Below are 23041 nucleotides of genomic sequence, written 5' to 3'. Positions count from 1 at the left end.
TCAATCAAATATCTAGCTCTACAAGGAACCAACAAAAAATAATAATCTAGAAGGCCTTTTCTTTTCATTAGCTTTTTCCTTACCCAAGTTATTTTAGATGGTTTTCAAAAGGAATGAGACCGAAGATGCCAAGAAGGTATCTCTCTACTTTACGAGTTGCTTTGTTATTAATTTATTTCCAACTAGTTTGATTATTTGTTAATTAAACGTATATAGTAACCTGAAAACTGACGGGCGTGCCTCGGCTTCCTGCCTTCCCTTGTAAAGTAAAAGCCCCGGAATTTAAAAGTATAATTATTGTTTTATAGCTAGTCCTACAACCGAATACTAAAAACATTTGATCGTTTTATAGTTAAGACATTTCATCGTTTTACGAGAAAGATCTTCTCACATGGGTTAGTAGTATACATTACATTATTTATTTAGCTTAAAATCCATAAAATATAGAAAAATCCGTTTGGTCATATATGTGGATAACAGAATTGCATGTGTGATGATTAAGAATACTTTTTACGTGCAGGAAAGAAACTAAACATGAGTATAAGCTTGATGTAAACATGTAGCATTATTATGTATAATATTAATCAAAGTAACAAAGACATTTGCTGGGGATTGAAGACAAGAAAATTTAACAAACCTAGTGATGTAATATATCTTTTCCATTAATTTTTTTCTATTCCATTCCTCTTCATTTCATTTACGATATTCCTAAAAATTTACAATTATTACTTCTAACCTGAATTAGTTATGGCATCAATCAACCAGACTGTTGTAAGAAGCTAAAGCGACTTTCACACTGTTTTCTTCCACTTGGTTTGTTTTTAGCTCCATCTCTGACCAGAAACCAAGTCATCCCTCTTCTATCTCGTCCGTCCTTCTTCATGACTCAACGGCAAAGATCACTACATAGTCTCTCTTGTCAACTCAATACTGCCAAGAAGCTAGTGATTATGTGATGCTTGCTAGTCAAGTATAGTGATTCTTTGTATCGATGCAAGTACTTGAAAGTTTCTGCTCTCAGGTGAATGTGTACTGTTATGAAAAGAGTCAGTCTTAGTTTTGCTTCCTTTGATAGACCCTAACGCTGGAAAGTTTTGGTTTGTGTATGAGAATTCAGAGAAATAAAAGGGGCCTTGTAATGAATAATCCATGATGTAGTGTAAGTAACAATCAATATGGTTTTTCCAGGTAAGACAAATTAGTTGAATTAAAGAACTACGAATATACAAAATATTTGCTTGATAGAAGGTCTTGGATACATTGAAATGGAACATAACTTACACGTTCTAGTAAACCAGTTTCATATTTCCACTAACCGATATATTATATTGTTTCTATCTCCAACAATATATTTAAAAGGAGTCAATATACTTTGCCATCAAGCCTGCGGCTTGGGAAAGAGTTTCCTCGCAAATTCAGCTAGCTTTGCTGTCTCGGGCATGAGAGGCTTCACATCAGGGTCATTACAGAACCGCTCTGCCCACTTGAACAGAGAGGGAGTCTTGGTCTCGTCAAGAAGTATATGATTGGCGTCTAACTCCACGACTTTCCACCAACCCAAGAAGCTCCCTAGGGCAATGTCTAGGTAACCGATATGGTCACCGTTGAAGAACGGTTTCCCATTGCTGCACTCGATGAAGGCTTTCTCTAAATGGTCAGTCCTTTCTTCGACTTCAGCTATGGCTGCTTTCTTCTCCTCTTCTCCTCCAGCGGTTAGGATACTTCTCAGAGCAATAAACCACTTCATATTCATATCAAATTAAGACAGAACATAAAAGATTTAAGAGTAAGCTCATGTCATGTATATTGTAAGAATTTTACCCAAAAAAGAGTATATTGTAAGAAAGGAGTTAGTTGAAACAGAACAGGTCCAACTTCCTCCGGTTTAAACTTAGTTGCATCGTATTAGTAACAGAATGTTAACCGGATTAAACCAATATCAAGCATAAAAAACCGCTAGATCTTGGGGACATGCTACATTATAATTATTAACATGTTGCATGTAGAATTTGTAACTGAACAAACACTACGATGGAAACTAACCTTATCGTCGACGTAGGCGGCCCAGAACCGAGCGATGGCTCTGTCGTAGGGCTGGGAAGGGAGAATAGACGGTCCATATGAGCTCCAAGCCTCGTCGATGTACTGAACGATGATGTTGGACTCACACACGGGTTTGTCATCGTGAATCAGAACCGGGATCTTCTTGTGAACGGGATTAGATTTAAGGAGCAACTCGCTCTTAGTACCGTATGTCTCCTGGAGAAACTCGTACCTAATAGATTTGAGGTTGAGAGCGATTCTGGCCCTCATGACGAAGACACTAGCCCATGAGCCAATCAGCTTTACGTCGCCGGTCACCATTTTATCGCGGAAATTGAGAACCGAGAAGAAGAACTCGATGTGGGTTTGTTTTGTGAGAGAGAATGTTATGGTTTAGATGTATGAAAGCAAAGATGGGGATGTTTCAATTAGTGTTAGGTGATGGATACAAACGAGTGGTGAAAATGAAAATTATTGACGTGTGACATTTATATTCATTGCGTGGCAGCAAACGAACCATTAAATCTTCTTGGAACCTTTTCCATGTGTTTATTGACTTCTAGGAAATAACGAATTGAAAATGCAATGGATAAAGCAAACAAAATATATCTAAAAGAATATGAACCTGAAAAAAAATGGAAATCAATTTTTAGTTTAAACTATAATCATATAAAACTTTTAACTCATTTTGAAGAAACGCTAACTTAACAAACTGATGTTACATATAAATTTTGGTCAATCTATAAGATAAAAGAAAAATAATTTATATACATATGGGTTGATTTAAAAATAACTCTTTGAACTTTAAAATTTGAAAATACACTTCTTTTGTTATCTTTTGAAAACTACAATTTTAATGTGATAAGACATTTTTATCCAGATTCTTATTTTAAAAAATTACATATTCTATTACATAAAATACGAATTTGAAAACAAACAAATAGTTTTCAAGAGAATCCCATCCCCCATATAATTCTATTCACGTTCTTCATGCATCTACAAAATAAAACATACAACAAATGGAGTAGGGCACACTATTTCTTACTGCACTGCACAGTTTCAATAGGATTAACACTGAGATGAGTCCCTAAACTTCATCGTCGTCTTCATCGCCAAAGCTTATAGGAACTAGACCCGAAACTTCCATTTGCCTTTCAAAGGATCAAACGATACAAACTCAGCTCTCCTTGTGCCTCAGCTTTCCGCTTAAGCATCATCTTATATAAATTATTAAAAGAATTGTTACATTAACAACTCTACTAATAACAACTTCTTATAACAATTACCTACACATGGTTTTAGGAATCTATTAGTGTGGCTTCGCAATTTTACTAACAAATCCTTATTTGATATTTAAGAAATATAGCTATTTATGTTATTGTTATAGTTTGAAAATGTTTTATAAGTTTATAACCATGCTCTGCTTATGGATCGCATCAATATTGTCTCAATATACTACAACAATGGTTTGATCAAGCTGATCACCTTCTAATCCGTAACATTTTTCTACCTTCATGGTCAACATCAGATTCTCTTAACCTGCCCGTTTGACCCGCCAGACCATGGTGTTGAGTGTTTTTTTGATTAAAAAAACTTAACCTGTTTGACCCGCAGGAAGAAAATATAAAATTCGCGCCCACCCCGTTCAAAATTGCGGATAATATTAGTAATAATAATAATCTATCCATAATTAAAAGTAAATATTTTTTCTTTGTTTAAAAAAACATATATTGCGGATTGACAGATATTTACAGTTGAAATTTGGATGATCCGATCTCCCGAATAAAAAACAATTGATCTGCATCTGCACCCGCGAATTTACATCAATCTACCCGCATCTGAGCGAATTTACATCAATCTACCCGCATCTGCTCTGCGGCGGGTCAAACGGGGTGGAGCCCACGGATAGCGATTCAAATTCCCAGCCCTATCCCTAGGTGTGATTAAGGCAGGAAAGATGAAAGTATTTCAGAAACTGAAGTCTCTTACGGTTGAGACAATAGAACTCATCTTAAGGGAAGAAGAAAAAAGGGTGTTTACGTCCCTCAGGCCGATCTTGTCAGACAATAAAACTCATCTTAAGACAATAAAACTGAAGATTTTTTTTTAATAAAGTGATTATTGTAAATTTAATATGTATTTTTGTTTTATGCAACAACATATGTTAAATAAATTGTATATATGTTCTAATATTCAATGATCAAATTAATTTCTTTTATAAATATAAGTATTTAATATCAAAATATAATAATTTATTTATTCGGTGTCTCGCATATTTTTAGTTTATTTTAACTAATTTAAACTGAAACGAAGTAATACATCATTTAGCATGTTTCACATTGGTAAAATGTAATTTTTGTTTCTATAAGAAACTTCAATATAAATGAGTTAAGGTCTTTGTTAAAACCATCTTGTATTTGATTATATTGCATGATTGATAAAATTATATTTGTATTAATGTAATTTTACATTATATCAATCGGGCCTGGCCACATTGAGAGTTGTGAGTAGAGCTGTTCAATATGGTAAAACCAAACCGTACCGAACCGAACCGAACCGAAATAGACAATATAGTTTGGTTTTGGTATATACCATATAAACCGAATGGATATAATTTTATAAAAACCGTAGGATTTGGATATGGTTTGGTATATAACCGATTAAACCGAATAAACCGAACAGACCGAACAAAACCGATTAAAAGTAGAAACATGTAAATATGTATCTATTTTATAACAATACATGAAAATCTATTTGTTACATAAGTTAAATTTGTGTTAATAACTATTACCATAATTTTATAGTAATAAAAAACCTTAATTTGTAAAACACTTGAACTATAACTAAATTACAATACATCTTAATTCAGACATCTTATTTTCTAAGTTTTATTTTATCTTTTTGATTTATTTTTGTCTTCACTAAATTAATATAAAGATTATAAATTTGATGGATAATAATTAATAGAAAATTTTCAATTGAAAAAATATGACTTTAATGAACACTAAATATGGAAGAGTGGAAAAACTTTTCTTTCATGTTTCTGTTTTGTTTCATATTTTTATTTTCAAAATTTCAAGCTTTGATTTTAGTTATAGATTTTATTATTTTATTTGATGGTGGAATCATTTTTACTTTTTTGTTCATTTATTAAGATGTAATATATTTTTAATAAATGACTGTGTTGACAATATGACTCTAAAATTCATATAATATGATCTCAAACAAAATAATTATGTTTTCTAGTATAAAATCGAATAAACCGAAAAGTGACGGTATTTAAACCAAACCGAACCGAACCGAAGTAAATATGGATTTAGAATGGTAGTTATATTTTACTAACCGAAATACCGAAAACCGAAAAAACCGAACCGATATCAGGATTGAACACCCCTAGTTGTGAGAGAATAAGGGGTAGTGAAATTAGGTACCAATCATTTCTGCCGCAATCTCATGGCTTCTCTTCGCCTTTGGAAGAAGGTCGCAACTCCGCTGCCCTCTGGCTGGAAGATGGCTTGTACAACGGTGGCTTCGCCGTTTTCATCTACCGTCGAGAACTCTGATCCTATCAAGGCAGAGAAGGTGGGGAAGATGAAGGTATTCCAGAAGCTGAAGTCACTTACGGTTGAGACAATAGATCTCATCTTAAAGTAGGAAGAGAAGAAGGGCGTTTACGTCACTCAAACGGATCTTGTCAGATGGGCGAAACGTAATGATAAGAGGAACAACAGGCCTGAAAACTCTCTCGAGGTATATATATAAGTCTGATGCAACAATTGAATTATTGTTATTATTTTCTTGTTTTGGATTTTAAGTTGTTTGAAAATGTTTTACGTGTGAGTGTAGATCTTTAGGTGGATGGATAAAAAGAAGATGGTGTTTTCTCCCTCCCAACTTGAGCTTGGATCTTCTGGGCGAGCTTAAAGGAGCAGAAGCGGCTTCAGCCTACTTTGACAAAGTAGAGCCAAAATTCGATGAGATGGACGCTGATGCCGAAAATAGGCCTGCTTATTTGAAGGTCTTGCATTGGTTCCGAGTTAAAGAACAGAATCAGACTTCGGGGGCAAAACCACATGTTCTTAAGTTCCCTAAAGTTGATGATCCTCAATGGGCTAAGAATTCTACTCCTACTACTCCTGCTCAAAAGAGAAATCTTTTTTCCAAGCTCAAATCCTCTGAAACCTGTTGTGCCCACCTTTTGACAGAGATGGAGGACCAAGGGTTTTGCATCACCAAAGCAGATCTAAACCGCTGGATAAAACTCCTCCAAAAACAAGGACAAACACAGAAAGCTCTACAGGTTTTGTCTCTGTTATTTTTCCCATTGATTTTCTTATGTCTATTTTGGTTATTAAATGCTCTTTTTGCTTGTAGATCGACACGTTTAAGAACTGGAAATACGTTTCCTTTTATCATCAACTGCGTGGAACGTTTAACCATAGCTCTGTTTCTTGGGAGCCAAGTAACAATATCCCTGACGTAACTCAAGTGGCGACAACAGGCTTTTTGCATGGCTATGCAAATTCTACGTAGGTCAATAAGTTGTTTTTAATGCTTTGTTTAAGGATTGCATTAGTCTTGTCTCAATACTACAACAATGGTTTGATCAGCTGATCACACTGGTCAACAACAGATTCTCTTACGTGGTGTCATACCACTGATGACATTTACTCAGTAAAAGACTCATAAAATTCTATATATTCACTTTAAAATCATCACCCTTTTTTGTGTTTTTGGAGTGTTCTAAAGGGATGCGTTTAGAATTTGTATGTCGTTTGTAAGGTAAACAAAGGAGGATAAAAAAAAAAAAAGTTAAGTCACTTCTTGAGTTAATTGATGATAGTTCATGAAGTCAATCCCATTTAGCTTGACGCAACACAAAATCTGCTCTGGTAGCTCCTCTGGTTTGTTCCCCTGTTCATACATACAAATCTTCAACATAAGCAATTTTATACATCTATAACAACTTTTTTTTGTAACAAAAAAATTACCTGAATTGTGAGGCCAACATCAAGAACACAGATCTTGAGTCTGTCTATGAATGTTTCAAACCCTTTCCGGGATATATAACTGAATCTATGCATATCAATATCAATCTCAAAGTAATTTTCACCCTACAAAGAGTTAGAAAAAAACTCAAGTCCATTAGTTACTAAACCATATTCCTAATCAAGAAGAATGATTAAAGAGTCTGGTCTCACCGAGTAGAACTCGTGCTGCGGACGCGAAAGAACAGGCTTCTCGTTGTAAGCCTGCATCAGCTTCTTCTCTGGACCACTCAAATGCAGATCATCCACGTTGGCAACACGTCCCAATATCTTCAGCCGTTCTCTGAAAGGCGCGGTTGTATCCATAGGGAAGCTTTTAACTTTCTCAACCTCGTCATCTATTAATCTCTGGCCCCCCAAAAAAAGAAAAGTGGACTCAGCACAAAGAGCATTGCACAGAACAGAGTCAAAGCTTTAAGTTTACCTGAATGCTTTCTTGGAAATGAAGCGGAAGGTCATTTGAATAATTATCCGAAAGTTTGAAGTATAAAACAATATTCATTCCTTCTCCATCAGTTTCGCCTTGGAAGATCGTAGTTGGATACAATGGAATCTGCTTATCACCAAGAGAAAAACAATCACTAAAAGTTCCAGAAACAGAGCAACAAAACAGAGTAATCAACTCGTACCTGAACATTAACAACAAGGAGAGATGGGAGTTTTGCGGATGTGGTGCTAACGGGAAGCTTGACGTATTGTGCGATATGGTTTATTTTACGTTCTGATAAGAAAACATCGACGCCAAAAGGGTTATAAGCAGCATGGCTAGCTGCAAACTCTTTCTTCTTGTCCCTAAACCAAAAAAAAAGTCAAAAAGTTTAGCCTCTTGTTTAAGATGGTTAAGCTAGTAATCATAAGTAATGGTTCACCTTAGATAGGTTTTGCCACGAACACGGAAGCTATTTGGCTCGATGGTTGTCCAACAATCTAGCATTTTCTTGTCGATTGGACAGAAAGGAACCTGAGAACCTGCTACTGGTCTCTTTAACTGTAGTTTGGAAAGAACTGAAACAAGTTTTGAGACAACAAGTAAGTTAATGATATGTGATCAAGATGTTAATCCAAGGAATCAAGTGGGAGTACTTACACAAGGCTCCTGAAGCATGACCTTCTCTCCATTTATAAGATAGTTTAAGAGACGCTTTTTTCCTGGAACTTGGAGGGCTGGAGCTAAGAGACCTTCCTTTTACAACACAAGGAACAACGGCTATTGGATTCAGACAAGGCAGACAGTTACTAGGCAAGGGTTCTTCTTCATCTGCAGATGATGAGTCTATGGAACCAGGCTGGTTAGTGTTTGACTGCGACATGGATTCGTTTGAGTTTGAGTCAGAGTCTCCTGTTGATGATGTGGTTATAGTACTGGAGACTGACGCACGCTCACCTCCGTTTAAAGACAAGCTATCTGAAAATGAAAATGAAAATGAAAATGAGAAATAAAGAGAGATGCATAGCTCATATCTATGTATATACACCTTCAGTGACGCTGTGGAAATCATCATCACAATCTGTTTCAAAGGCTGCATTGGACTCAAACCATGCTTCTTCTCCACTTGCTGTTGATCAAAACATATGTTCATTAGACAGAACACGTTACTAATCTTCAACATCAATCAAATTATTAAGATCACAGGACAGATTAGCTTGATTAGCCACCAAATGTCATTAAAAGGTTCACAGTGATCAATAAACAAAGATTTTAACTTTATTAATTAAAATCCATAATCAGAATCTAATCCAACAGATTCAGATAATAGATTCTACAATCAATGAAGCATTAGAGAAAAAAAAAAAACCATGAATCCAAACCAAGCATCGCAACATAAAGACGAAACCTTTGAAGACAAATCCACCAAACAACACAAAAAAAAAAAAAAAAAAATCATGATCAAGACAAAGAATCAAGACCTCTGAAACTGGGAGTGGGCAAGTTGTTGGGAGGATGATCGAGATTGTCAAATGATCCGGCGGCTCTCTTCCTCTGAAGCTTTCGTCTTTTACGACTCTTCCTTCGCTTAGACCTCATCTTCGATCCCACACAGCTCTTCGGCGTCGACACGCAACCTCCCATCTCTCTCTCTCTCTATAGATTACAATTAGCTAACAAGCTTCCATCTCTCTGTCTGTATGATCAATGTCTTTTATGTAGAATCTGTCAACGTCGAATCCCACTATAAATGAAAAACCCACAAAATTGAGAGGGAGGAAGGTACTTGCTTTGAGGTAGATTTGGAGAAAGAGACAAACTATTTGGTGAAGAAAATGTTTTTTTTTTTAATTACCAAGAACAAACAAAACAGAAGTCTTTTTGTTGGGTTTTTGGACATTCTAAAAGTCAATAAAATGGGGAAAATATCAACGTCTCAACTAGTTTTCTTATTTCTTTTGTAAATATCTATTTTTCTTTCTTTTTCATGTCTACCATTGAAGTAAACCGGTTTTTTATACCGGATCTTATTAAATTGGTAGGACTACTGGTCTGGTCCACAACCTTCATCATATGAATTGATTTATTAATTTGTTATTAATTCTGCTATATCTATGAATGATGACATTCTAATTCGGTCTGATTTTTATTTTGGTAACTGGAGTTAAGAAATCTAGTGACAACTTGCGGAAGATTGTAAAATGTATCATTTTAAAGCTAAAAATGAATTGATTTACACTTTTCTTAGTACTTCTATTAAATTCTCTTGAAATGATCTTAACCATGAGTATCACATAGCATTTAATCACACTAACAAAAAATAGAATTCAGAAGTTAATAAATTGAATAGTTCTAAACAATTTTTTTTTTAAATTAATGATTTATTAATAAGACTAGAATTATATAAAAGCTTATACTCATTATAAACCAATTAAGTCTGGATTTATTGAATAACACCCAGAATCATGTACACTTATGTTTATTATAATTCCATTTTATTTATGAAGATTATGCAGATTCATGTTTTCATATATAGTATGAAATTTCTCACTATCAAGAGAAGAGAAACATTAATGTAAAGAGTAAAATAGTGAAAAGGTAAAATTGTATTTCCAATGTGTGTTTATTTAGTGCAGATTCATCTTTTCTTCATAGTAAAATTAGTAAAATGCTGAAGTGACTAAAAAGCATATAAGCATGAAGTCAAACACAATAAAATACCACTTCTTAAATGGTTTCCTATCTAATAATAGGCATTGGTAAAAATCAGTTTCATATATGAAATAAATTGTCAACATATTAGACTTAGCTTACCCAAAACTGACAGTAGTGTTGACAATATAAACTTTAAAAGTCAAATAAGATAAATGTGGTTTAGTAATACCAAGAAAAATCATAAAGTTATGTGGTTTCATATTGGGTTTTAAAACTTTGAATTTCAGTATTATAAGTTTGAATTTCAAAGTAGAATAGCAAGAAATTAAAAAAGGGTTGATTGGTTCACCTTAATTCATTTGACCTTACAATTTTACCAAGTAACAATCTCATATTTATGGACCCTCATGACTCCATCTACATATCATTTTTTTCTTTTATATTTTCTCCAACACATGTTATACAAGTGGCAGTATAATTAATTATAAATATATTTGTAAATTTCCAGACTTTCCTGTTTCTCCACTATACATTTATTCAATCTATAACAGCCATACAAATGATTTGGAATCTTGAAACACGGTCCATTGTGTAATGAAATAAACATATTCTTGTTTCTTTTTCTTTCTTTTATGTCGACTGAAATAAATTCTTTATACATATTCAATCAAATTTTCGCTTTATTTCAACAATGATTTCCAATGTAATTGGATTGTTGTGTTGTGGTAATAAAAACAAAAGGAACAGCAGATATATATGATGAACAAACAACACAAGTGTGGTTGTTCTTTGTTGGCAGAATATCGTTGTCATTTCGATTTGTTTAGAACTGAGGCTTTCATGTTCCACACACACCTTGGAGACTTCCACAGTCCTTTGGGTTATTTAGAAGAAAAATGTATATATAAATGGAAAATGTTCATAAGCAATTAAGCATAACTCGTAGGCTTTCTTTTTTATTTTGTTGACTAATGTTTACATTAGATATACTTTGAAGTTGGATAACTACTAGTCTACTAGTATTAAATTTATTGGCGTCAAATAATCTTAACCGTAAATGTATAATGTGTTTATACTAAATGCCAGCTTAGACTAAAAGATATTTTGCCATATGAAAAGTCACAAATGCACAACGTGTCAGTTTCAAGCATCATAGAGACGAGGGCGCCATATTGTGAAGAGCTTTCTCTTGCTTATCAAAAGTTTATATACATGCGCCGGGCCACCATTTGTGCTTATGTACTTAAAACCAATTAATAAATTATAAACCCTATAGAATCTAAATACTTAGTTAAAGCAGATATAAATATAAAATATTGATAATGATGTTTGCTGCAAATTTTGCTAACTGAATGTAGCACATAACAAAAGTTAACGTGGCAAATTGCCACGTACGTAGCAAAACCAAGTGCTCTTGGTCTAGTGGTATTGGAACTCCGGCTGGAGTGCCCGCCCTGGGTTCGAGTTGCCTTGGCCACCTTCCCGCCTATAACCGTGCGTGCCCGGATGGAAGGCCTCGTGGGAATTAGTCTGGGCTTAGCGTCTGGGAACCCCACGGTCATCAAAACAAAAAAAAAACGTATGTAGCAATATCACCAAGTTATTTGTAGTGACAGCGTGTGGTTTTCTTTTGTTGTATGTTTTTTTCTTTTGTTGTATATGTTGCTTCGTAAGATTTAAAAATGTTCTATCTGCATTGAAAAGAAGGTTCCACCCAGCTCCTCGTCCTTCCTTCAGCAATCACTGAGTTTTGACTGTAAATTGAGAGTTGATGACTCACGGAAGATAACGAGCTACTTTTAGTTGTATATAATTGATCAAAGCAGTTTAACTAGCTTAAAAAGAAAAAAAATGGTTTTGTAAGAGAAGATATGGAGCGTTAAATTAAAGAAGTGGAAACATAACAACTTTCCCAACAAGGGCCATCAATTTCACCAACTTCACTATCTAAACTACCAGACCTGGGTTACAAGCTGTTCATTTATTTTTGACTAACGCGTATTCATTTTATACATCAAATTCCAACGTTTTTTTGGGTTCATTTTCAATAAAAAAAATGAGGACATGTGGTATTACATTTCAATCTCCATGAAAATGTAGAGAAAAAAATACATTTTTTTTGTATACGTCTAATTACAGCGTGGGAAAGTAGAAAACTCATGTTCTCATATGACCCGAGTCCCCACAAAAACTAACTTTCTCCAAGCTTTACTGATTGATATATATATTCACATATGTGGTCAATAATTTCCACGCGGCTAATAGAGGACTTAAAAGCTAATTCAATCTCTTATAAAAATATTGGACCAAACTCAACGTCTGATAAACATATACAAGTTGTAACATTAGTTTAAAGGCCAATTTAGGTGAATAACCAAAACAGATAAAATAATTAGGTGATCATGCATTATTTTTATATATTTGCAAAACCATGTATAGAGAGATGGTGATTTTACGGTTCTGTCCAAAATTGATCACCGTTTGAGTCTAGCTTAAATTTCTTTTCTTAAAAAAAAAAATTAAAATTGCATTAATTATCAACCCCAAAGGGCATCGGAACAGTTACAACCACGGCAAAACACCAGCGTTATGTTACAGAAAACAAACAGAGAACATCTATACCTAATCTAAGCAAAAAGGAGAGAGAGGTTGAAGGTGAGAAGACAAGGAGAACGAGTCCCCTCCTCCAGTGAACACCGACGGCACCCTTATCCGATTCCGAAGTATCTACACAGATCCACCACCGAAACCTTAAAATCTGCCATCCACAGAATTGTCCCGCGGCTCCAATTCGCCGGATACAAAACAAACCGACTCCACAAACCCTCTCTGCCGCAAAGAGGTTGAAATCTCACGCTGCTCAAGGTCCGAACCACCACATATTACCTTCCACCAAGGCGCTGAGAGATGAAACCAGATCTGATGGAGAAGAAGCACATGGAACCGCCATCCCTTATGAGCCCTCCGCTGTCTCCCGAAACTCTCTAGATTGGCGTAGACAAACTTCGGCCCCGAGGACTGACTTGCGGTTTCGTGACAGCGTCTCCGTCGTCCTACCGCAAAGTCTCCGACGAGCCACCAGAGTAAAGAGTTTTTCTAGGGGTCCTTCGTACATAAGACCGAACCAAAACGCGAGGGGGAGAGAGAAATACCACCATCTATCACCGGCGAAAACCATTCCGAACATCAGTTTCTTCTAATAGATCTTCAGGAAGCTCAACGATCCAGGGAAGCAACCATTTTGATTTCGATAATAAATTTGACTGTGGAGAGCTGAGAAACTAAGAAAGAGATCTCTTGAAGTATATTGAAACAAAAGATACGTTCAATGGGTGCTTTTGGTTTTTGCATTAAACTGAAAGTATTGTCGGTTGCGATTTCAAAGAATTTCATCATTATTACGGAAGATGATGAATGTGTGAATAGCGAAAGGTTGTTTGTGATGTGAGGTTGAATAGGGTTAGTGTCAATATTAATAAACAATGCATAGTGCCATGTCCATTTAACTAATAAAATTTGTTTCTACTTATATCCATTGCAAATTCCCTAATTTAAATGCAAGAACTCAAGATAGCAAAAAAAGTTATCCCGAAACTATTTTGATGGAAACGAGTTAGAAGTAGAAAGATCAAGTCTTTTCATAACACTACCACTTGAGACCACACAATTTTGAACATAAACAAGCAAAAAGCATCTGATGAGATCAAAAGAAAGACATAAGATTATAAGTGGAAGAAGAAGAAGAGAAAACTGTGGAGCGAAATACACAAATCCATAGATAATATAAACATCTTTCTTCTTCATATCTCGCACTTCTCCGAACTCCGATCATTCACTGAAGCTGCGATTTGAATTCTGACAACTTGAGAAAACTCTCATTTGTGTAAGAGAAAATTAGGTCGTACGAATTCTCAAACTTAATAACACATTCTTGTCAGACAAGTTACTTTGTTAAATATGGGCCTAATCCAAAATGGGCTATTAATACTATAATATTGATGTTGCTCCATGTTTGTGATTTCTGAGTATGATCGAACAATTATCTTCTTTTTATAATGATATAAAACTGTTTAGATTACCCATCATTATAAGACGTAAAAGGGAGGTCGACTCACTTTGATACTGACTCTGTGAGGATAATTTCCTCTGCTGCTTTGTCTCAGAACATGTTGATAATATTTTTTGAGCTTTCACATGCGTTCTATGTTATGTTGTAATCTTTGTAAAATGAACGGGTTGGTTGATACAAATCTTTTTCAAGTGGTCTGGATTGAGATACATATCGCCATCTCTTATACGATTCCATACGCCCATACAATTAATGAAACATGCTCTATTTTATTAAAAACGGACTCAAAATGTTATAGGTCGATAAGCAAATAAATCAAAGATGTATTGGTGTTATTGGTTTATATATTTTGATTGATTTAGTAGGGGTTATTGGTTGTTATATTTTAATGGATTTGAAAATCCGAACTAAATCTAGTGATATTGGTTCTATGATTTTAAAATCTGTATTAAAATCATGTGTTATTGGTTTAATGATTCATAAACTCTATATCAAATCAAGTGTTATTCAATCCTACGGATTTACTAATATATTTGATTTAATAATGGATTTGAATGGATTTGTTTGGATTTTTTAGTTAAAAATACAAAGACTCAAATCCGAGGGAAAACCTCCGCATTTGCATATTTTACTTGGATTTATAAATACTATATGGATTTCTAAATCAATCAAAATATATAAACCAATAACACCTCCTTATAAATTCATATAGTGTTTATAAATCCAAGTAAAATATGCAAATGCGGAGGTTTTCCCTCGGATTTGAGTCTTTGTATTTTTAACTAAAAAATCCAAACAAATCCATTCAAATCCATTATTAAATCAAATATATTAGTAAATCCGTACGATTGAATAACACTTGATTTGATATAGAATTTATGAATCATTAAACCAATAACACATGATTTTATTACAGATTTAAAAATCATAAAACCAATAATACTAGATTTAGTTTGGATTTTCAAATCCATTAAAATATAAAAACCAAATAAAAATCTCTTATACGATTCCATAGGCACATCCATACGATTGGGTGATTTTGAAAACATTAATAAGAAGATGTGATGTGCTCTATTTATGTATTTTTATTTTATTAAAAACGAACTCAGAATGTTATTGGTTGATAAGGAAATAAAATCAAAGATTGAGAGAATAATAACCACAGGAAAGTTAAAAAAAAAAAAGCATAATAAAGAGAAAAAGGGAAAATAAAAGAAAAGAAAAGAAAAAAAGAGAGATGGTCCTCTCAGTTTCTACCGGATCTTGCGCTCTGAGGGTAAAAAAATTGGAGGGAAATTAGCGGAAGCTTCGATCGAATCGGAATGGCTAGCTCCGGAGGTGGATTAAGCGTTGAGTCGTCGTCACCGTCTCTCCTTCGTGCACCCTCTAGGACCGTCACGCTTGGACGTATACAGCCTCAGGCTCCAACTTACCGTACCGTCTTCTGTAATGATCGTGATGCTAATCTCCCCGTCCGTTTCAAGGTAACGACGCCGTTTTAAGGCTTTTGGTTCATTTGAATTTTGGTTGTTCTGATTTATCTCGATTATAACGTGTGATCCTCTTTATTGTGAATTTGTTGTTTGTGTTCAGTTAATTTATGAGTTTTTTTTTCTCCCCTAACGAACGTGGCAGGGTAATTCAATTTCTACAACGAAGTATAATGTTTTCACCTTTCTCCCCAAAGGTCTCTTTGAGCAAGTAAGTGTTTTTTTTTTTTTTATCTCTTTTGTTGTTAATTAGGTTTACTCGTAATGCAGCTTATAGCTGTAGCGTTGAAAGGATTTAAAGATTGTTTCTTTTTTCTTTTGTTAAATGACTTAAGATTGGTCACTTGCGTCCATCAATATTTGATTAATGATTACGTTAGTGTTCGGGCTTTCAAGCTACAGAATCCTTGTAAAGGGACCTATTGACTTTCATTAAGCTACATTTCTTTCTGATCGTTGACCTTTTTTTAATATCTACTCTGATAAAAACGTGCTTTCTGACAGTTTAGGCGCATAGCGAATATCTACTTTCTTGGAATCTCTTGTCTGTCAATGACACCAATAAGGTATATGTTAAACTCCATCAAAGTTGACTCATTTTTACTACTGACTTGTCCTTGTTTGATTATCTGGTAACACGTAGCCATAAAGCAACCAAAACATGTATTTGTATTCCCATGAGACATTTCACAAGTTTTAGTTGACAAAGTCATTCTTTCTCGGTTTTGTGATTTCATTACTGTGCCACTTTTTGTATTTTAGCTGATCATTTGGCATGCCTTGACATGTTTACTATCATGTTTTCCTGTACTAGAAAATCATCATTGTCTCTATCTTCTTCAGTCAGTAAAGTATAAATGTAACTAGATAAACTGTTTTTTTTTATCCTGCAGCCCTGTCAATCCAATTACTAATGTGGCTCCCCTGTCGATGGTGCTCCTCGTCTCTCTCATTAAAGAGGCTTTTGAAGACTGGGTGAGGGCCTGACTGACTTCTGCTTCTTCTTGTTTTAACATTATAGAAATATATTCCTCTATGTGATGAAATGGAGTTCTTCGGTTAATATCCGTATTGGGTTTTAGTTAGTGAATGCTTAAGAGTTTCAGGACCCATCTACTGTTCAAATTTTTAAATCCTCCTGCAAATATTCTGTTGCAGAAACGCTTTCAAAATGATATGTCGATAAATAATAGTACAGTGGAGGTTCTGCAAGATCAGCAATGGGTGCCTATTCCTTGGCGAAAGGTGCAGGTCGGAGATATTATCAAGGTATATTTTCTAACAGAGGTCATGACTTACTATGTTATTGAACAAGGTTGTACTGAAAACTCTAGAAATTACCCCGAATTATAGTTATCACAGTACATCTCAGTTAACTCGGTGGCGTTTGTGGAGGGATCCAGAACTTGTAACTATCTTAAAACTTTAAATCTATAATCTTAGTAAATATTCTTTGTTGATATATGCAGATAAATAAAGATAGATTTTTTCCAGCTGATATTCTTTTCCTGTCCAGCACAAATCCTGATGGTATCTGCTATGTAGAGGTGCTTGTCTACTTTGGCTATGTCTATTGATTTTTATCTGTTAATATACATTTTTAATCGAGTCTTTTTGTGCGTACCCTTTTTGAGTGCAGACTGCAAACTTAGATGGGGAAACAAATTTAAAAATTAGAAAGGCCCTTGAAAGGACATGGGATTACTTGACATCAGAGAAAGCGTCTGAATTTAAAGGTTAGCCTTTTGGAGTTGATTATTATCTTGCGGAGATTTCCTTAGCTGAATCTGTGCTTATCGTCTTTCATCCATTTTATCTAAGGCCATTGTTTGTTAGCGTAATAGCGTTCTTATTATCAATTTTATCCAATGTGTCTCTCTTTTACCATGCAGGTGAAATTCAGTGCGAGCAGCCAAATAATTCCCTGTACACTTTCACTGGGAATCTTATAGTAGAAAAGCAGACTTTACCTCTCTCTCCGGACCAGCTTTTATTGCGTGTATGATCGACTGTTTCTACTTTTAGCTGTGTGTTCCTTGTCTGCCTTATGTCTACAGGATTTCATTTTGCGAGACCTTATATTTTTTTTGGGTTTATGTATATCTTCTGCCTTCCTATTTTCAGGGATGCAGTCTTAGGAACACAGAGTACATTGTTGGGGCTGTGATTTTCACTGGTCATGAGACTAAGGTAAGCTGCCGTGAAGCTTGTTTGATAAGAAACTAGTTTTGAAAAATTTATTGGTATGCAAGCATTCAGGATTGTCCTTTTAGTGACATTCTCCTGTATTTTTTCTATGTATATAATCTGATCTACATGGTGGTGAATGCAATGCATGCAGGTGATGATGAATGCCATGAATATTCCCTCCAAAAGAAGTACACTGGAAAAGAAACTCGACAAACTCATTATTACTATCTTCTGTGTTCTTTTCATGATGTGCCTCATTGGAGCTACTGGCTGGTATAGCTTCTAATCAATCTTGTGGTTTATCCAAAACTATGTTGATATTTCACCGTATTTTTGGCTCATAAACCCTCGCTTTGATTTATAAGAATCTGTTAAAATTTTGCAGTGCAATTGTGACTGATCGTGACCATGAATATTTGGGTCTGCATAAACTAGATTGGGAATACCGTAACCGAATGACGGTAATAATCTTGCATGATTGAATTGATTTTTTATATATAAATTGCTGGTGCTTATAGTAACTTTGGTGCCACAGATAGCATTCTTCACCTTTTTCACTCTGATCACTCTTTTCTCTACCATTATACCGATCTCCTTATATGTTTCTATCGAGGTAGGTCTTTCCAAATTGTTTTCTTTTAATTTTTATTGTTTGCGGTTCAAACATTTTGAATGCTTCCTTTTTTTCCTCTGCAAAATGTAACACAGATGATCAAGTTTATTCAGTCAACTCAGTTTATCAACCGAGACCTTCACATGTATCATGCTGAGACAGATACTCCTGCCTCCGCCAGGACTTCGAATTTAAACGAGGAGCTTGGACAGGTAAGCTACTAATCCACTCACCAATTGCCATATGTTTGATATCAACGGTTTTGTTGAAAGAGTCGCGTGTGCTATTATTGGCATCTTCCAGGTTGAATACATCTTTTCTGATAAAACCGGAACTCTGACAAGAAACTTGATGGAGTTTTTCAAATGTTCAATTGGAGGAATAAGTTATGGATGTGGCATTACTGAGATAGAAAGAGGAATTGCTCAGCGTGATGGCTTAAAAATTCAAGAGGTATAATTTCTACTTGTGTGAGGATGTTGTGTTGTGTCACGCATTGTGGAGCATTTGATCCTATTGTCTTACGCCATGATTTTCTCAGGAACAAAGGTCGGCTAATGCTATAAGAGAAAAGGGATTTAACTTCGATGATCCAAGGCTTATGCGAGGAGGTTGGAGAAACGAACCCAATCCCGACCTTTGCAAGGTGTCTTTCATTTCCTTTAGATTTTACTCGCAATCTGTTCAAGAATTATAATAGCTAATGATGTGTTATTTGACTAGTTTAGAAATTATTTTTCTTAGCTTGAGTACATGTTTTCTGGGGAATTGAGATATCCGCTTTTTATGATATCATCTAGGTGTTATTTCCTTTCCAGATGGTTTATGATTTCACCGACGTCTATGCATACGTTCTGTTAATGCTATGGAAACCATTATTTTGTCTTGAGTTGCCTTCTCCTGAGACCACAGGCCAGGACAATGGATGATATCCCTTCTGATAGTTTCTTTCATGATTAAGAGATAATATTTTAAATTATAACATAAACCTTCCTTTAAGTCGGTATTTTGGCTTTGACTAAGACATGAACTTAGGCCTCTGTTCTGATAGCCTTGAGTGTGAAAAAGCCTACATAATGTCATAAAACCACTTGCATTTACAGAATTTAGTTGACATAGCGCATGACTCTTAACTGAAATGTTTTGTATTACAATCTCTGTAGGAATTTTTTAGATGCCTAGCCATATGCCACACAGTCCTCCCTGAAGGTGATGAGTCCCCGGAGAAGATCTTTTATCAAGCTGCATCTCCAGATGAAGCTGCTCTAGTTACAGCCGCTAAGAATTTTGGATTCTTCTTTTACAGGTTATTCTCATTTACATTTCATTTTCCAGTAGACAAGTTGAATATGCAAGTTATCTAACAAGAACAAACTTTTAAGTAGTTAGCTAGACCGGTGTTCACGTGTTTTAATGCATTTTTATATATTTCTTCCACTGTGTGCTGAGAAAAGTTGTTTTTGTTTCTCATTTCTCTGTGAGTTTCTTTGAGACAATTTTCATGTATTTTCAGGCGTACTCCAACTACGGTGTATGTTCGCGAGTCTCACACGGAGCAGATGGGAAAGATCCAAGATATGTCTTATGATATTCTTAATGTTCTCGAGTTCAACAGGTGTATAACGCTTCAGAGTTAACTGTTATCTCTTTGCCATGATTAAGCATACTAATGAAATATTACACCATGCATTAACAGTACAAGGAAGCGCCAGTCTGTTGTGTGTCGTTTTCCAGATGGGAGACTCGTACTCTACTGTAAGGTAAACGGTTTTCTAGGTAGTTGGATGACTCTGTGTGCTTTGATAATCAAATTTGACCATTGCTTGGTTATAATGTCTACAGGGTGCAGATACTGTAATTTTCGAGAGATTGGCTGACGCTATGGATGATGTTAGAAAAGTAACAAGGGAGCACTTGGAACACTTTGGATCGTCTGGGTTGCGTACCCTTTGCCTGGCGTATAAAGATTTAAATCCTGAAGCCTATGATAGTTGGAATGAAAAATTCGTCCAGGCTAAGTCTGCTTTACGAGATCGTGAGAAGAAATTAGATGAGGTTGCTGAACTCATTGAGAAGGATCTTATCTTGATTGGATCAACTGCAATAGAAGACAAGCTTCAGGAAGGAGTCCCTAACTGCATAGAGACCTTATCAAGAGCTGGGATTAAGATCTGGGTGCTAACAGGGGACAAGATGGAAACTGCAATTAATATCGCATATGGTAAGTGTTGGAAACTTTTCCTTCTGCCTATTGTTTTTCCTTCTTCTATGTTTAATATTATAGTCCCTGATTCTTCTAATGTTTCAGCTTGCAACTTGATCAACAATGATATGAAGCAGTTCATTATCAGTTCTGAAACTGATGCAATCAGGGAAGCTGAAGAAAGGGTAAGTCATACTAATACCCTTTTTATTTGTGTGTATGATTATCATCCACGACAGTCCTAATGGTTGAAGTATATCTAACTCTAGGGAGACCAAGTTGAAATTGCGCGTGTTATTAAGGAAGAAGTGCAGAAAGAGCTGAAGAAGAGCCTTGAAGAAGCTCAACAGTATCTGAATACTGTAACTGGACCAAAGCTGGCTCTCGTTATCGACGGGAAGTGTTTGATGTATGCATTAGACCCCACTTTACGCATTACTCTGCTCAGCTTGAGCTTGAACTGTACTTCAGTCGTGTGCTGTCGTGTTTCTCCTTTACAGAAAGCGCAGGTAATTTTAGATTACTTGTTTTTGATTAATCTTTAAATTTTTTTCTTGTGGCCGACTTTGATTCTTAATCACCGACACACTAATAATGTGAATTTTAGGTTACAAGCTTGGTGAGAAAAGGGGCGAAAAAGATAACACTTAGCATCGGCGATGGAGCTAACGATGTTAGCATGATACAAGCAGCTCATGTTGGTGTAGGGATAAGTGGGATGGAAGGAATGCAAGCTGTGATGGCTAGTGATTTTGCCATCGCTCAGTTTAGATTCCTTACGGATTTGCTTCTTGTCCATGGACGGTGGTCATATCTTAGAATCTGCAAGGTTGATATTCTCTCTCACCTCCAACTTTTTTTCTTACAGTATTGATGTTTACTAATGGTGTTATGTTTTGGCAGGTGGTCATGTATTTCTTTTACAAAAATCTTACCTTCACTTTGACTCAGTTTTGGTTCACATTCAGAACTGGATTTTCTGGTCAGAGGTTCTATGATGATTGGTTCCAGTCATTATACAACGTTTTCTTTACAGCTCTTCCTGTGATTGTTCTTGGGCTGTTTGAGAAGGTACAACGTTTTCTTCACAGCTCATTATATTTTGGATCGGTTATTTCAGAACTGACATGTGCTTTTGCCAGGATGTGAGTGCATCCCTTTCAAAGAGATACCCTGAACTATACAGAGAAGGCATACGCAATTCCTTTTTCAAGTGGAGAGTTGTAGCAGTTTGGGCTTCTTCTGCTGTGTATCAATCTTTGGTATGCTATCTCTTCGTAACCGCCTCAGCTTTTGACGGCAAAAATTCATCAGGCAAAATGTTTGGTCTCTGGGACGTGAGCACAATGGTCTTCACCTGTCTGGTCATAGCCGTGAACCTGCGGATTCTCTTGATGAGCAACTCGATCACCAGATGGCATCATATCACAGTTCTTGGAAGCATTTTGGCATGGCTCGTCTTCGCTTTTGTCTACTGTGGTATCATGACGCCACGTGATAGAAATGTAAGCTTCACTTCACTCCCTTGGTATTTTACATCTTCTGGTATCTCATTTTTTTATATTCTGTTGCAGGAGAATGTCTACTTTGTCATATATGTTCTTATGAGTACATTTTACTTCTACTTCACATTGCTGCTTGTTCCTGTTGTTGCTCTTCTGGCAGACTTCATCTACCAAGGGTAAGTAAAACTTTGTTCTAACACTTGTATCTCAAAAGATTGCTGATTTGGGAACTTGGGAATATGCAGGGTGGAGAGGTGGTTCTTCACATATGATTATCAGATAGTTCAAGAGATTCACAGGCACGAGTCGGATAGCAACAATGCAGATCAGCTGGAGATAAAGAACGAGCTCTCACCAGAGGAGGCGAGAAGCCATGCGATCTCCCAACTACCTAGGGAATTATCAAAGCACACTGGTTTTGCCTTTGATTCACCTGGTTATGAGTCGTTCTTCGCGTCTCAGTTGGGTATCTACGCGCCACAGAAGGCTTGGGACGTGGCTAGGAGAGCTAGCATGAGGTCACGACCCAAAGCACCAAAGAAGAAATGAAAGAAGGAAACAAAATATTGGATATATATGAGTTATTGTGTTATATATTTAGGCTGACACTTTTTACAGTTCACAATATTAGATGGTATTAAATATAAATAGAAACCTTGGCTTAGGCGTTTTTGTTTGTAATTATGAACACAACAATTTTATTCGGTTTATAGCAAAGCTATATTTTATAAACGGTTCTGAAATGAAAATGGCGACTTCATTCCACTATGTACTATGTAAATGAACAGACACTAGAAT

The 23041-nt window shown here is 35.6% G+C and overlaps 4 protein-coding genes across 4 annotated transcripts; 2 read left to right on the top strand and 2 right to left on the bottom strand.

Annotated features, from left to right (window-relative positions):
• Positions 1-1202: 1202 nt before the first annotated feature.
• On the bottom strand, positions 1203-2470 carry LOC106308197 (glutathione S-transferase U18-like). The gene is made up of 2 exons (XM_013745330.1): positions 2044-2470; positions 1203-1741 (listed from the first exon to the last, which is right to left on the bottom strand). Exons 1-2 carry the CDS (start codon positions 2362-2364, stop codon positions 1379-1381), a joined length of 684 nt encoding a protein of 227 aa, XP_013600784.1. The 5' UTR covers positions 2365-2470; the 3' UTR covers positions 1203-1378.
• Positions 2471-5487: 3017 nt separating this feature from the next.
• On the top strand, positions 5488-6604 carry LOC106308219. The gene is made up of 3 exons (XM_013745353.1): positions 5488-5793; positions 5890-6343; positions 6418-6604. The coding sequence occupies exons 1-3, from the start codon at positions 5756-5758 to the stop codon at positions 6574-6576; spliced, it is 651 nt and encodes a 216-aa protein (XP_013600807.1). The 5' UTR covers positions 5488-5755; the 3' UTR covers positions 6577-6604.
• Positions 6605-6726: 122 nt separating this feature from the next.
• On the bottom strand, positions 6727-9390 carry LOC106308218. Its single transcript, XM_013745352.1, has 9 exons — positions 9000-9390; positions 8567-8647; positions 8179-8496; positions 7961-8096; positions 7721-7883; positions 7516-7644; positions 7245-7439; positions 7035-7157; positions 6727-6957 (listed from the first exon to the last, which is right to left on the bottom strand). Exons 1-9 carry the CDS (start codon positions 9160-9162, stop codon positions 6856-6858), a joined length of 1410 nt encoding a protein of 469 aa, XP_013600806.1. The 5' UTR covers positions 9163-9390; the 3' UTR covers positions 6727-6855.
• A 6065-nt stretch (positions 9391-15455) lies between these two features.
• Positions 15456-22975, top strand: LOC106311753 (phospholipid-transporting ATPase 3-like). The gene is made up of 26 exons (XM_013749026.1): positions 15456-15726; positions 15878-15943; positions 16237-16298; positions 16626-16707; positions 16891-17001; positions 17202-17279; positions 17372-17468; positions 17625-17731; positions 17857-17922; positions 18074-18195; positions 18308-18383; positions 18458-18535; positions 18631-18747; positions 18839-18988; positions 19077-19181; positions 19699-19841; positions 20049-20150; positions 20232-20295; positions 20378-20756; positions 20844-20923; positions 21008-21247; positions 21346-21567; positions 21642-21809; positions 21881-22243; positions 22313-22419; positions 22489-22975. Exons 1-26 carry the CDS (start codon positions 15565-15567, stop codon positions 22790-22792), a joined length of 3651 nt encoding a protein of 1216 aa, XP_013604480.1. The 5' UTR covers positions 15456-15564; the 3' UTR covers positions 22793-22975.
• Positions 22976-23041: the final 66 nt, after the last annotated feature.

This window comes from Brassica oleracea, chromosome C8 (genome assembly GCF_000695525.1).
Source record: "Brassica oleracea var. oleracea cultivar TO1000 chromosome C8, BOL, whole genome shotgun sequence".
In the NCBI taxonomy this organism is placed as follows: domain Eukaryota; kingdom Viridiplantae; phylum Streptophyta; class Magnoliopsida; order Brassicales; family Brassicaceae; genus Brassica; species Brassica oleracea.
Note: the sequence above shows the minus strand (reverse complement) of the source record. Positions and strands in the feature narration are given on the sequence as shown.

Excerpts from the sequence above, each read along its gene's own strand:
- LOC106311753 (XM_013749026.1), top strand. The coding sequence starts at position 15,565 with ATGGCTAGCTCCGGAGGTGGATTAAGCGTTGAGTCGTCGTCACCGTCT. Across the intron at positions 19,182-19,698 it reads CCAATCCCGACCTTTGCAAG|GAATTTTTTAGATGCCTAGC; the intron begins GTGTCTTTCATT and ends CAATCTCTGTAG. Across the intron at positions 22,244-22,312 it reads TGACGCCACGTGATAGAAAT|GAGAATGTCTACTTTGTCAT; the intron begins GTAAGCTTCACT and ends ATTCTGTTGCAG.
- LOC106308219 (XM_013745353.1), top strand. The coding sequence starts at position 5,756 with ATGATAAGAGGAACAACAGGCCTGAAAACTCTCTCGAG. Across the intron at positions 5,794-5,889 it reads GGCCTGAAAACTCTCTCGAG|ATCTTTAGGTGGATGGATAA; the intron begins GTATATATATAA and ends GTGTGAGTGTAG. Across the intron at positions 6,344-6,417 it reads AAACACAGAAAGCTCTACAG|ATCGACACGTTTAAGAACTG; the intron begins GTTTTGTCTCTG and ends TTTTGCTTGTAG.
- LOC106308218 (XM_013745352.1), bottom strand. The coding sequence starts at position 9,162 with ATGGGAGGTTGCGTGTCGACGCCGAAGAGCTGTGTGGGATCGAAGATG. Across the intron at positions 7,884-7,960 it reads CGTGGCAAAACCTATCTAAG|GGACAAGAAGAAAGAGTTTG; the intron begins GTGAACCATTAC and ends TTTTTGGTTTAG. Across the intron at positions 7,645-7,720 it reads TCCTTGTTGTTAATGTTCAG|ATTCCATTGTATCCAACTAC; the intron begins GTACGAGTTGAT and ends GGTGATAAGCAG.
- LOC106308197 (XM_013745330.1), bottom strand. The coding sequence starts at position 2,364 with ATGGTGACCGGCGACGTAAAGCTGATTGGCTCATGGGCTAGTGTCTTC. Across the intron at positions 1,742-2,043 it reads CCGCCTACGTCGACGATAAG|TGGTTTATTGCTCTGAGAAG; the intron begins GTTAGTTTCCAT and ends ATGAATATGAAG.